The sequence below is a fragment of the Genypterus blacodes genome, unplaced genomic scaffold, assembly GCF_046128005.1.
Source record: "Genypterus blacodes isolate CSIRO-AG114 ecotype Tasmania unplaced genomic scaffold, CSIRO-AGI_Gbla_v1 ptg000012l_1, whole genome shotgun sequence".
In the NCBI taxonomy this organism is placed as follows: domain Eukaryota; kingdom Metazoa; phylum Chordata; class Actinopteri; order Ophidiiformes; family Ophidiidae; genus Genypterus; species Genypterus blacodes.
Genome location: NW_027466826.1, coordinates 5,017,618 through 5,032,009, shown reverse-complemented (window position 1 = coordinate 5,032,009; position 14,392 = coordinate 5,017,618). Strand labels below are relative to the sequence as shown.

Genomic DNA, 14,392 nt, shown 5'->3' with positions numbered 1-14,392 from the left:
TAAACTAATTAGATGTTTTCTTCATTATTGGATATTTGTCCCTGTCTTTGATTGCAAAAAGACAATAGCGACAATAATGTATTATACAATTCAAGATAATGTTAAATGAAGATCATTTTGATCAATTTAACCAAACTATGAATTGAAAAAACCATTGCTGAAAAACAAACTAATTAGGTTGAAATAACAAAGACACCCTTAAGACAAAAATATAATTAATAATTAATAAATGGAAGAATGGACACTGAGCTCTCATGCAAGCAAACTATTGTGTCCTGCAACAGCACAGAGTGAGTAAAACTGATACGTGGTTACGGCCCGATCGAGAGAAAAGACAGACGCCATTCAGATTCAGGAATGGAGGTGAGGATAGAATAAAAGCATAAAATAATAATAATAAAATAGCATAAAAGGGAATTGTCTTTGACGTTTCAGAGACGGTGCATTAAGTCAGTTAATTTTCAATTCACAACATGTCTAAATCCATTTTCATGGAAAAACAGTCGAATGCATCATATGGTGACTAAAATCTGAAAGAGTATAAGTCACCAAACCTAACACAGCTAAGAAGCAGTTATGGTTTCCTCTTAAAAATAATGTATCATATTCATCATAATGGACAGTAAGAGTAAGATGCTCTAAGACAAACATAACCCTGTATGGCCTCTAATGGTTTAATATTAATTTGTATGCACCACCAAATGTGGCATAATGATGAAAAAGCAGCAAAAGCCATGGTTAGCTTAATTTTGTATTATTTTTAAACTGGCTGCAGTGTTTATGCCATTTGCATCAGCAAATACTTTGGATAGCTACAGTCTGTCTGCACCAAGTAATGATTGATTAATTTAGTTGTGGATGGTGTTCCTGCCGCTGATGGAAGCCATTACTTTGATTTCATTAGGTTTAACAAGCTTCATAGTAACACAGTAAAGAATGATAAATCACCTAACAAATACAGTTTGGTTGGCACAAATCATTTGGCAGTTTGTAAATAGGGTACAGAGGAGAGATCAAAGGAAGCACGCAGTAAAGGGGCATAAAAGCGATTCTGTATTTGGATCTGTGACAAAAAAAAAAGAGGGGGGGCAGCTGCTGTTGTCTTCCACAGGGCTGATTTCTTTGATTGACCTGATCAAAACAAGGGACATCATAAACAAAGACACCGTGGGAGTTTTGATTTCCACAGGGTATTCACAGAATCCATAGCAACATGGGGTAGATGCAAATGTCAGCACACTCCTGCCCTGGAAATGTGCGAGGTAATTATGCACTCTTTAAAGAACTGTGAAAGGCAAAGTGAGAGAACAGCGGATAAAACCCCAGCTGAGATGGATTATACACCCTAAAGGGAGATTGGTTCTACAACTTGCTTGACTTGGTTGCCTGTTATTTATTAAGCGCTCCACATTCAGTTGTTGTGCAATTTGTCAAATAGGTCTGTTTGAGCGCAACAGAAATGCGACAGATTGGGGTTGGCTGTCAGTCTTGTTTTCATTCCCTGGGTTGATACCCTGGTACATTTCCCCCCCCCCCCCTCTCCCCAGTAGGCACAAGTCTATGTTACTCCCACAAACATTAGCAAACATGACATACACAGTGAAAGAATCATGTTATAACAGCCACTATTTACCACCAGAAACCCGCTCAAACCTCGCAATGGGATTTTTATTCCGCAAATGTCAAACCATAAATCTGACTTGTTCAATGTCGTCACATGAACAAAAATGAGAACATCAACCTATGATGTACGTTAGTGGGCTGTCAATTTTTGGAAACTCTCCACTATGATACATTGTAATTCAAGAATCGTATTTACTACATCAACCAAACTCATTGGAGGTCCCCACTCACCGTGTAAGTGATCACTGCCAGCATGCCAATCAAGGTCAGGGTGCTGATGGAAAAAGACAGGGCGGGTAGACCATCTGCAGGAGGAGAGAGACAGCAAAGCCATTAGAGATTTGACCTTGACTTCTGATGAAAACATCAATGGAGTCTGCCTTGAGGGGGAGGGGGGAAGGGGCAACTACTGATAGCTTACTTTCTGAGCGTTTCTATTTCTTTACAAATATTATAATATCCAATGTTAAATAACACAGGCATAATCTGACAGACCTTAAAGAGATGTGTATTTCTTGAGGCATTTTAGAGACAATATTTGTACCTGGTATGGTATAACCTGTGGCCTTGGAAGTGCTCTTCAGCGGCGAGGACTGAGAGTCTCAAAGATAGATATAACAGTAAAGAATGAATAGGGCCGTATATACTGCAATTACCGAGCCTCCTTCCATGTAAAAGCACTTTAGCTGTGACGAGGCCTTATGTTTCAACATGATAAGAATGACCACAGGTTTATAGTCAAATAAACTTCAGGCTTCGTGGGAAGAAAGATAGAGCTCGACTTGCCCAGAACATTTCGCATGAGGAATCCTGTTGAACAGGTGCGTAATAACCCTGAAGACACTTGAAGATGCTTCCTCTCAAGTTTAAGCAAAGCTGCAAGATGGGACAGGGGAGAATCCCCAAATCCAGCTGTGCTGGGCTAACAAAGCAGTATCCAAGGACACTTGAAGTTATTAAAATGCCAAAGACACTTGATCTTATTGGACCTTCTCCGCCTCAGTCAATCTAAACAAATGTTGAATCCGTTGTGAATCCAGCCATCAACATTATTATTTTCAGGGAATGTAAGGATAGTCAACTACTTTTTTTCTATTCATGTCATCAAGGCAGATTTGATGCGTTACCTAATAACCCAGGTACAATTCCGAAGCAAGAGAACACAAGGAAAACCAAGTAATACAGATCCCAGACAGGATGCCCCAGGGTTCATGGGAGAGCACTGCATCGCATCAAAACACCATAACAACTCTCTGGTTGAAAGAGATGGGAAAATGAATTGTTGTGCATCTTAACTGATTGCACACCTGATGCCAAGCGCACAGACCACGATGAACAACAAGGATGCGATTCTGAGGTAGTGTTCTCAAAACAAAATGTGGGGTATATCTATTGATACCATCTATTGATACGTCCATCCAATCATCTATCAATCCATCCATCATCCATCCGACAGATCTCATCACTGCCACTTTACACATTTAACAGAATCAGTGTTGCAACATCTGGATCTTTCACTGTACGTTGAGTTGATGTGTGTCACCTTTGATTAAGGCGGAAAGGGGACCACCCATCAGGCAAGGGCAACACTGGGTGTCACACCAGCTGTCAAAGCTGTAGCCTGAAGACAGGGATTGATGAAGACACTGATTGCCTCTCTCCCCTGTCAGGATCCCACCTGTCATAGGGTTCTAAGTAAAAGCTACACAGTTGTCCCCTTACAGTTATCCCACATCCTCTCAGCAGCAGCCTCATGATGCCCAGCCCAACTGTCAGCATGAGCATAGGTGGCTTGCTGCTCGTCTTTCTCCTTTCTCCTTGAGTGGCATTTGATCGGGAAAATTAAGTCAGCTCTCAAAGCATGTATAATTTGTGTTATGTAGGACTTTAAACACTCTTTCAGAGATGGGTTACACAAACAAGGACAAAGAAGAAAAAAAAATCTTTCTCCCTATTGTACAATCTGTACAATCTGAACGTTTTAACTTTTTAAATAGACCTTTCTAAATCCTGTGTTAGGATTTTGCTAACTTTGATTTGTGATGTGCCTGGTTTAACAGACAAGACTTCATGTTCCACATGAAGAAGATGAAGAACATGAAGTGCATACAAAATTGAAAATAAGTATTTGCTGCCACTCAGCTTGGTTCCTTGAAAAGATTGCATGGGTATTAAGTTCCAGAAATAGTCTCTATTATCAGTGGTAACAGTACAGTATAAACTCACAGGCTTGTGTTTGTGAGTGTGAAGTATGAGGGGTTCCTCCAAAAGAGCATTCCTGCTCAGTGACCCTACCCTGGACAAATGTAAGCTCAAAAATCATGCAACTATGATGACATATACTATCAGAAAGCAGCTGTGAGCTTGAATTATGGGATACTGTGTAGTAATGCAACAATAACCACACACTGGAATACAAGACTGAACCCTTGTAGGTAGGTTTCCACTGGCATTGTGCTGTTGTTTTTGTAATTGTGTTGTATGTAATTACATTGGAAATAGTGATAAGAGTTAAACTGTGCTCATAGTGGAAGCTACAGATCACCACTGGGTCATACTTACCAATTAACCATCTTTGATCTTTTTCATACACCCAGAGAATATTCTGGTCTTTGTTAGGGAGGACAATGACCAAGTTTTGTATACAAGGAAATTAAATGAACTAGAAATGGGCCTCTATGAATATACAGGGGGAGAACTGAGCATTTAAAAAAAAAAAAATACTTTTCACTATTTATCTTGCACCACATTTCTTGTTGTTGTATTGGTGGTCCGTTACTATCAAAAATAAACTGAAGAACATCTCATCAAATCTCAATATATAATTGGTAAGATAGCTTTATTTCTTAAGCCGTTTCTCCACATACAGGGATGACTTTTGCTTTTGACTTTGAAAATGGCCCACTGGCTGCTTGAGGGTACAAGAGAGTGGACAAGCTGTTTTCTGGCCACACTTGGTCCAGTAATATAAACGGACATCTTTTATGTGCACACAGACAACTTTATATGCTCAATCACAACTAGGAGATAATGAGAGTGGAGTTTAAATTGCCTATTAATGTTTATCGTCAATGGTTTTATCAACCTAAATAAAAAACTGAATGAATGAACTGCCAAGCCTCCATATATATATATATATACAGTATTTTTGCAGATATTAGATATAAATATATTTGACTTGGGCTTTTAAGAGGTGCAGATTTATATATTATATTATTATAATGTGCAAATTATGCATAAAACAATACAGTGTGGTAACTGTGTGATACATTCGGGGACATAGGAGAGAAAAAATAGCATTTTGTTTCATTAAATTATCCGAATGAATGGTATACAGTAAAACATTGAGGACATCTGTGCCGTGATACAAAAGAGAAAACAAGAGATTAGTCTGGTTGAGGGGTCACCACAGTACTATTATTTTTAGCCACATCTCTTGAAATTGGAGTTTGTCTTATTGAAATCTTACCCAAGTACCCTTTCTTGTAACATTTGGACCACCCATCCCTACCCCCTGGCCAGTAACACAAAATTACACTGTATTGTGTTCAATTTGACCTTTAATATCCAGTCATCTGTATGAGTATATTCAGGCATCATTGGAGCACAGTGACAAATGTAATGGTTGGGCCATTAAAGATGTAGTGGCCTAAATGAACAGTTGCTGCAAAGCAGTCAGCAGGGTTACAGAGCAAGAGTGCCTTCCTTTTACACAATTAACCTCCCATCTGGAGAGAGAAGAGATGGGGAATTAGAAAAAGCAATGATCCCCACACTTCCTTCTCAGCAGCCCACCATTTCTGCTCTGTGCCAAGGGAGCAAGGTTAGGCAAAGCATGCAGGGGTCCACTATTTCAAAAGTGAGGCAGATGGTTGTGCTCCTTTCTCGATCCCCACATGACATAAGGCCAGAAGATTCCACTTTTGGCAATATTCCTATATTAGTATAAGTAAGCACAAGAACAGGCAACGCTCCACTCAAAATGTCAAGAAGCACAACAAGAGCTGATTACACTGTCATGATCATGCAATGAACTTCACACTACGTAGCAGATTAAATATACTACTGTGTTCACAATTAAGCCAAACAGAAATTATTTACGTAACATACTTGACTCTGGCTTTGCTTCTTAAGTATTCTTATTGGGTTATTCAGTGAGTGCTTGCTGGAAATGCGGTTGAGCCTACTGTCATGCCAGTAATGGAAGCCCCAGCAGGGAACAACTGGAAAAATCATATTAATAAAAATGACATATCTTAATTACTCTGGGAGCAGTTTTGTTGCTCCCCAATTGCATTATGTTACAAAGTGATGTGTCACAGTGATGTGTCAGCATCCAAACAAGTTCCTCCTATATACCAGAGGATGTTGGAGATGCCTCTGGAGACTTAAATTATGAATTAGTTTACTTAGATATGTTTCTCCAGAAGTTTCAAAAAAATCCTGTACAAACTGAGAGGACAAATTTCTGTTTTATTAAAGATAAGATAAGATAAAATGAAATTTTATTATCCCGGGGAAATTACTACAGATTAAACACTCAAACATGAATCTATTGTCAGAGACTGAGGTTGAAGATATTATTCATTATCATCTGGCAAGATTATAGCTCTCATTATTGTCATATTTAAGTCCATGTCAGATATTAAAACTAAAAAGTGCAATACGGCAATTTTATAAGTGCACATATTCAGTTACAATCCATCTGAGGTTCATTTGTTGTTACAGTGACCCGAGTAAAAACAAAATTAATTCTGTTGATGACCTTGTACGAATCACCTGCCCTTTCCTTTCAGAGTTTGTTGGTCAGGAAAAAAAAAATCAGGATAGCTGATGGGATGAATCAATGACTGAGGAAAATACTTCTTACACCCCCTCCAAGTAAAAATGTCCTACTGGAGAACAGATTTAATATCCTGGTTCAGTAAGAATTCCCTCCTCTGGCTGAGCATCTACATCATTTTCCTCCATCGACTTCGCCATCTACACCAGAGACTTCAGCCTCCTGCATAGGTAGGCATTATGCTTCATCTGCAAGTTTTTCAGTCCCACCAGCACATTACATTATGACTGTGGAGAGTCAATGCCATGTCAAACGGGCCCCCCCTGGACAGCATGTCATTGTCATCCTCAATGGCTGTTTGAGTGTAAAAGCTGCCCCCCACTCCCTCCTCTCTCAATCTTAAGAAGGGTGAAACTAAATTTGGTTCCGGACTGCGTTTCCCTGTTGGTTTTAAATATTGTAAAAAAAAAAAAGATCCCAGTGTGTGTGGATGAGTATCTCTTTGTCTGCATTGTGACGATCAATGTGGGCTACACATGAGATGTCTCCTCTAGCCAGTGTTTGTTAGTCACTGCACCTCCCTTAAGTCAGCCTGCTCAGGTTACACCATGTTTCTAATGGTGGAGAGCTCATCTCCTCACATGGAGTGTCTCTCCAAAACTGGTACTCCTTAGTGTGAAAACGCACGTTTCACATTTGACAATTGTCTCATGTTCTAAAATGACCTAATTTTCATCATATAAGACTCTTGCGGCCAGTGTTCATAATTGCATTCCTTAACTGCCTTCCCCCACAAGGCTCCTGACTAGAAGAATGATCATTTCAATCCAATCTTGCTTACTCTTCAATGGCTTGTGGTAACATTTTGAGTTCACGCTCAGATCATTGACAAAAAGGTGGCTTTGTGGTTAAATCTGACCAGGGTTATAGCAAATTAATCCAACTGAATAATGTTTACAATTTTCCTGTGATTGCTTCCTATGCACCTCACTTAGGGTTGACAGAAACTAATCTAATCCACACTAGCCACAAACCAGATGAGTCAATCAAATTCCCAGAGCGTCTAGAAGCCACTTTTAATGAGGAGGGGAGAGGGTATAAGTATCCAAGGGCAATGAAACACAGTGCAAAACAATCAATATAAGGGGGAAAGATAGAAGGAGCTTGTAGGTTGGGACCATGTTAAAGCCAGAGCAAGGGAAGCCCTCATTGGTTGGGAGTGGATTATTGGACAATACTACCTCAAGAACATACTGTTTACAACTGATGCACTGAAATGTACCTTTACTATATCTACACTCAAATGTTCAGTTCTACAACTTGCTTCAAAATTCCTGGAGCGCACATTTCACATCCAGAAATGGAAGTGCCAACACAGGGAAGGACACACTTTATGGTGATGCAAAGCTGAGACATCGTATACGGTAGGGCAGAAAAATCCATAACTGTCAGGTCTTTCCATATTAGCTTTAATGTAGCTTAATTTACAGTATTTACTGCAATGGTTAACAGCAGAGGCCACATACAGCCAGATGAATTATTTACTATCGCACCCAGTCTAAGGATGTTTGGTAATATGGCTAAAGTGCAGTCAAGTTTCAAAAAAGTTCAATCAGGAGACCAACGTTTATGGATTTAAAGTTGGCATCAGAATCATTAGCTGGAGCTTTATTTTGCCCTAAAAATACGATTGTGTTGCAATATTTCATGTTGCACAGAATCACTTAAATGGCTATACCATCATTAGTTACTGTTACGACCCCATATTATAATGCAAAGAAATTATACTTACGAATACTCCCAAGTTCTTCAAAAAGGTGCTGTACTTTCTCCCAATGGGTGGAATTCTGACCAGGTTGGGCCTCAAGTGGAACAAAGGCCCTAAAAGAAATGAAATACAATTTTAGGCAATATAAATGGCAAATTCATATTGTTTAATGTTTAAAAAAAAGTGAATAATACATAAAATATTAATGTGTTTGCCAAAATTCCCTTGATGATCTCTGCCATCAGTCTTTTCCATCATTTATGGGCCGCCCCTATCCGGCCTTCTCAATTCACTGCTGTGTTAAAATGGCCAATGGTAGAAAGTTTCTGAATAGTGTGTGGAAAGTTTGGATGAAATCAGGGTCTTTCTGCAGGCGAAAGGATGAGATTACCCTGAAGTGGAAAATGAGAAATGGCTTTTGAAACTTGTGTGTTTTGATGGATGTCACAGGTCACCTCAACAACTTGAACATAGAGCCGAGAGGCACAAGCCACACACCCTTGTTTGACGCGTGACGCAAGCAACGAACTGGAGATTACAGCAGCTCAGCAATAACAAGAAAAAGCTACTCATTAACTAAATCAGCAGAATGCATTAATGTTGATCAAATATGTTGTGTTTTGGTAATATGTGTTGGGAAGTCAGTTGCTGTGCCATGAATGTCAACAGAGTCATGAGCATGGTGGGAAAGAGTGAAAGAGAGAGGGATTGAGACAAAGAGAGGGTGGTTGCCACTTCTTCTGCTAAATATGTTTTTAAAGGCAGTATATTCTTTACACTATAACTAGAAATGCATTCTGCTTGTATAAATGTGCCAGTAACAATTTTCGGGTCTCAAGTTGAAATCCCATTACACAGCCGCCTGGTGTCCAACGTGAACACAGCCTATTGCTCACATAAGGATGGGAGAGAAAGCTTTATTAAACCCGACATATAATAACACTGTGACAAATGCATAGCATAATCGGTATGGACCTGTTGTTTTATTTTAATTAAACACTACTGTGGGGTAATTTCTCAAGATTGTTTACGAAAGTAGAAATTAATTGGAAGAATTGTATGAGGAGCAGCCAGACATGCTGTAAGGGGGATGGCATTCCATGTCAAGACAGACGCCCAGAAACTAGAGCCCACTAATAATGAGCATTGATACCTGGGTAATCAGCCCCTTAGCTTCATATATTCAAAAGATGGCTTAAACCCACCATGCCCCTCTTAAGCCGTTTCCTCCTAACTAAAGGACACATCACATATTATCGACTGATCCTGTCATACCACTGGATCAATAACATTCCAGCATGCACAATCAACATCACTTCACAAACAAATCTGGCCCAAACTCAACATCTTGATCATTCATAAAGGCACCAAATTTTAATTTAAATTTAATTAGAAGATGAAACTGAAAAGTGAAATAGACACCGCGGATCCAGAATCAAGAAACTGTGAAAGTACAGATCAGCATGTTTTCAAAACATATTTTTCTTTTGAAACCCCCTCAGCTGTCCACAAAGGCAAGTTTCTCATTCAGCGTTAGTGTACTGACTTGTATTAGATTCTCTCTGCAGATGAATTATTTGATTGAGTTATAAATATTAATTCTATGATTTATACCCCAAGACATTATTTTTGATAGATCTACGCATTTCCCCACAGAATGTACAGACGAGTCTGGCCCAGAAAGTGAATTTGCAATTAACACTTCTGTATAGAAAGAAGTTTTGAAACAAAGAAAAGATACACCACAAAAAGTGTTTGAAGTGTGAATGACAGTTACCGATTACATAATAGAACTGGGGATGAGCCATTCTGAAGATTCCCATACAAATGGGCACCTAAAGTTCATTAGAAAGGCCTCAGTCTAGACAGGAAATACTACTTGATTTTGTTAAAACAGTGTATAAGTTTGAGATTCTAACTGCATTTGTTTGATCTGAACCAAAGGGATGTTCTGTGTGCACCATGACTGCTCTTACTTGAGTTAAGGCTGCGATCAGAGGAATTTTCTCCTCATTAATTACAAATATCTTGCCTGTACAGATTTGGCCGTGGTGATGTGAGGGATCACATCACAAGTAATTGTATTTGCAGAGTTACCCTTCTCTACTACATCTTGTCATTTCCTGTGTTGTTGTTTTTTTGCACTCTTTTTTTTGGGGCAATTCAACCAATCACATTGTGCTGTCATGTTCCACACCATGTGTTGTTGAGATTCTGAAAGAACTTCACAACAGCATGGATGTGACCATTTGCAACAATGTTATCCATAACATCCTTTGTACTAAACCAAAACCATTATTTATCCTTCTGCCATACATGAAGTTTACGAGCTTGGCATGCCCTCCATATGACTCTCTTTTTCAGAGAATACATTGCTCCACAGCAGCAAACTGGCCCTCCTCCTTCCAATTGTCTCTGTCGCACTGTCTGTTGGCAAGACACACTGTGATCAGCTTCACTGGCTTAATTTCCGATAGCAATGCAATCTGTTTGAGCAACAAGTTCATCTCATCCCAAAGCTGAATATTGAACCGTGACGTAATGGCAGATAGTAAGAAACATAAGTGGTCTCATCATGCATTTCATCTAGACAATTTATTACATTTAATCAACCTCTGTGCTGAGCTCATTCACTGCACTACTTCACTGTGTTAGGGCGTTTTCAGATCTGTAATTAGTTTACTTAGGGACTAGCCTGTAGCAATACCAATTACCATTAAGGTTGGTTTGATTTCAAACAATATCAACAAAAGTCGCAAGGGACCACTCGTTGAAATGCCCTATGTAGTAAAAAGGTTTGTCTTCAGGTTTAGGGGGGTCTTTATCTCACTGCTAGAGTTAGGGTTAGAGACAGAGACTGAGAGAGACTGGACTGGACTGGACTGGACTGGACTGGACTGGACTGGACTGGACTGGACGGGACAGGACGGGACAGGACTGGAAAGGCAAGACCTTGCCTTGGGGGTGGATATGCACTTCTTTAGTCAAAAGACAAGCTGTGAAAGTTATTCGAATTTAGAGTCGAGATGCTCAGATGCTAAACTCCATTTCTGGGCAGCACACTCAGATTATCATTACTATCAGCTGTGTCTAGGCCACGCTTCTGAGGTTTGCTGGCTATTCAGCTTTTTGGAAATGAGGTTTTCCTCCCTTTAAAACAGCCACTTGCCTGTGATCTTGCCAAAAACATATACACCAAATACACCAGTGAGAGATGTTTTTAAATATTTGTCATTATCTGGATCGCTTAACCAAACGAAATCTCTGAATGGTCTGTTTGCAATATTAATTCAGTCAAGGCCGGTAAATGGTTTCCTGTCTTTTTTCTGAAGTTGTCCTATGGACATGGACTTCATGCAATGCAAAGTGTTTCACAGTATACAACAGACAGTAGCACAGGGGTTAATACAGCTCAAGTCTGGAGAGTCCAAACTCAAAATGATTTTATTTCAAAGTCTGAATTGTGGATAGCTGCAGACACTCTATTTGTAGGGGAAACTCTTTGACATAACTCACCTGAGAGGTGCTTAACACCTCCAGTATGTCTGAAGTCTGAATACAGAAGAGGTAATTTTTTCTTATTAAATCCCACGCACATACCTCAACTCTAAATCGGGCCCCTTGTGTGGATCTGAGGTGTGCATGTGCTCTGTGCACAATTTCACTTTTGTGGAGTGTAATGATAGAATTTAAAAGTTAATTTTGCAACCCTGACATGTAGTCCAAACTCTTAAGTCTGTATGGTGACTAAAAATAGGGAAAAAACCATTACATTTGGGGCTGTAACGCCAGCTACTGGTAGGAGTTGTATCTAGGCTATCAGCAACCTTAAATGAGTGCAGTGGGCTGGGGGAAGTGTTGTCTTTCAGGAAAATCCTCTGACTAAAATGTGGCCCACACAGTGAACGTTATTAATGAGCAGCATGTCTCATGTTTTATAACCAAATCCCCCTGGAATATTAATCTATCCTAATGAGGCTCCATGTTACTTTATGGGTGGTAATAATGTTAGAGCCTGGAAGCAGCTATGAGATTTTACCTTCCTGCCTTGTCTACTCATTTACACCAAATACCTGTGACACCAATACTGCTTCTACTCTTAAATGCAGGTTGGTACAATTTCATGAATCAATTTAAGATTCCATAATGGAATTTTAATTATATATGATTTTGTGGCAGCAATGATGAAACTGGTGGTGGGTCACTGACAACCTGACCCTTAATGACTGTTCATTCACTAACACAGTGGCTCAAAACTCTTAATACAGCCTCCTGTCATTACTCCTGATCACAGAGCAAGCTAGCCCTTGTCCTTGCCCCCAATGTTAAATCACTTTCAGTTGCCTGGCTCCAGTTGATGCACAACTATAGGTGAGTTCCAGCAATAAGCCCAAATTGTGTCTCATCACTTCATAAATGGCCTATTCAATAATAACAAATTGCTGATGCATGTGAAACTGAACTACAAAAAGTTGAATAATCTTACTCTTCTGACTCTGTGTTCTGTGATTCTGTGTTTTTCTGAAAATCTGAACCTAAATTGAACCTAACTTATAGGAAAATGCCTGTTTTTGCAATGGCACCTCAAAAGAAAACATCATTTAAAACATAAAAAAACTTCAGGGGTAATTTAAGAAGTTTTAGGAACTGGCAGGAAGAAACTTCAAACAAAACACTTGTATCATCAAGCAGGAACCTATTGAGTGAGCCGTGAGGACGCAGAGCCATTATGTCCCTGTGTATCAAAAGAAAGGATAAAAGCTATCATGTTGTTCAAAATCGAAGTACCAAATCAACAAATCCCCAGAACAAACCTACAATAGTGCCAGTGAATGGGGTAAAAAGCAATCTGAATTCTTTCTAAGTCCTAACTGGGTTAGCCTTCCTTGCATCTTGTAATGGTTGCGAGAGGTCCAAAGCAAATCTATGTTTGTGTTGTGCAAGTGCACAAATGATTACTTCTACTTTTGCACATATGTCATTGTTAATTGTGTCAGATCTTCAAACTTTATTAATTAAAAGAACTTTGTGTTAAAGATTCTGCCACACCATCTCAATAGGGTTGGACTAAGGATTTCAACCAGATTGCTCCAAAACCTTAATTTTGTTTCTTTTGAGCCATTCAGAGGTCGACTCTTGTGCTTCGGATATGTGTCTTGCAGTTCACGGACTGATGACCTCACATTCTCCTTCAGGAATTTCTGGTAGACAGCAGAACTCATGGTTCCCTCTATTATGGTAATTTGTCTTAGCCCTGAAGCTGCAAAGCATCTCCACATCATCACACTACCACTATATATACTATATATAGTATACCACTATATATACTATATATAGTGGTAGTGTATATATACTGTTGGTATGATGATGCTCTTATTGTGGAAAGCAGTGTTAGATTTACTACAGATGTAACAGGATACATGTCTCCCAAAAGGTTTCCACTTTGGACTCATCAGTCCACAAAAGATTACCCCCAAAGTGTTGAGGCTCATGAAGGTGTTTGTGGTAAATGTCAGACAAGCAGTTATGTTGTATGGTTTAAGTCTTGCAACTCTCCAATGGAAACGCCTGGATGTGTCTAGTCTAACTGAACCCATCTATCAATTCAATTTGGTTGATTGGTTGACTGCGTAACAAAGAGGGCAATTACTTTTTTTACACAGGGCCAGTTCATGTTGGCCTTCTACAAATGAAATTATCATTGAAATCCTGTATTTTGTGTTTAATCTGGTTGTGTTTTTTTTATATTAGTTATCAGGAAGGGGGAAATCTTCACAGCATGTAAGGCGGAAACTTTGGAATGTCTGAAAAAAACATATCCTGTACATTTGCATGGCAAAAATGGAAAATACAGGGAATGTCACTTTGTGTGTTATTTAATCTGCTGAGAGAATCTGATTGACAAGAATTAAAAATGTATTTAGGCAATGTATCATGTGTTTGGTTCTTTATGAAAGGCTTATCATTACCAGACAGATGGCAGCATGGCTGTCTGACAGTGTTCTCTTCCCTTTTTTTGTACAAAATGTTAAATCCACACTCCCTTTCTACCCATCATGTTGCAGAAGGAGCCATGTGTGTCTCTTGGTCCACACTTACCCAATTAAAAGGAGCACCACGCAGACAATGACAAATCCAATTGTGTACTTCAGAGCATTTTTCACTTGCTGGAATGGAAGAGAAAAATGAAACTCGTCAATAATGACCCAAGCAAAATA

The 14,392-nt window shown here is 39.3% G+C and overlaps 1 protein-coding gene across 1 annotated transcript in view; it reads right to left on the bottom strand.

Annotated features, from left to right (window-relative positions):
* Positions 1 to 14,392, bottom strand: part of lmbrd1 (LMBR1 domain containing 1) — a 56,607-nt gene that overhangs the window by 24,412 nt on the left and 17,803 nt on the right. Inside the window, exons 5-7 of the mRNA XM_076165282.1 lie at positions 14,274 to 14,341; positions 8,199 to 8,287; positions 1,855 to 1,928 (exon numbers count right to left, since the gene is read on the bottom strand). Coding sequence (XP_076021397.1) covers positions 1,855 to 1,928; positions 8,199 to 8,287; positions 14,274 to 14,341 — 231 coding nt within the window. The remainder of the gene's footprint in view (positions 1 to 1,854; positions 1,929 to 8,198; positions 8,288 to 14,273; positions 14,342 to 14,392) is intronic.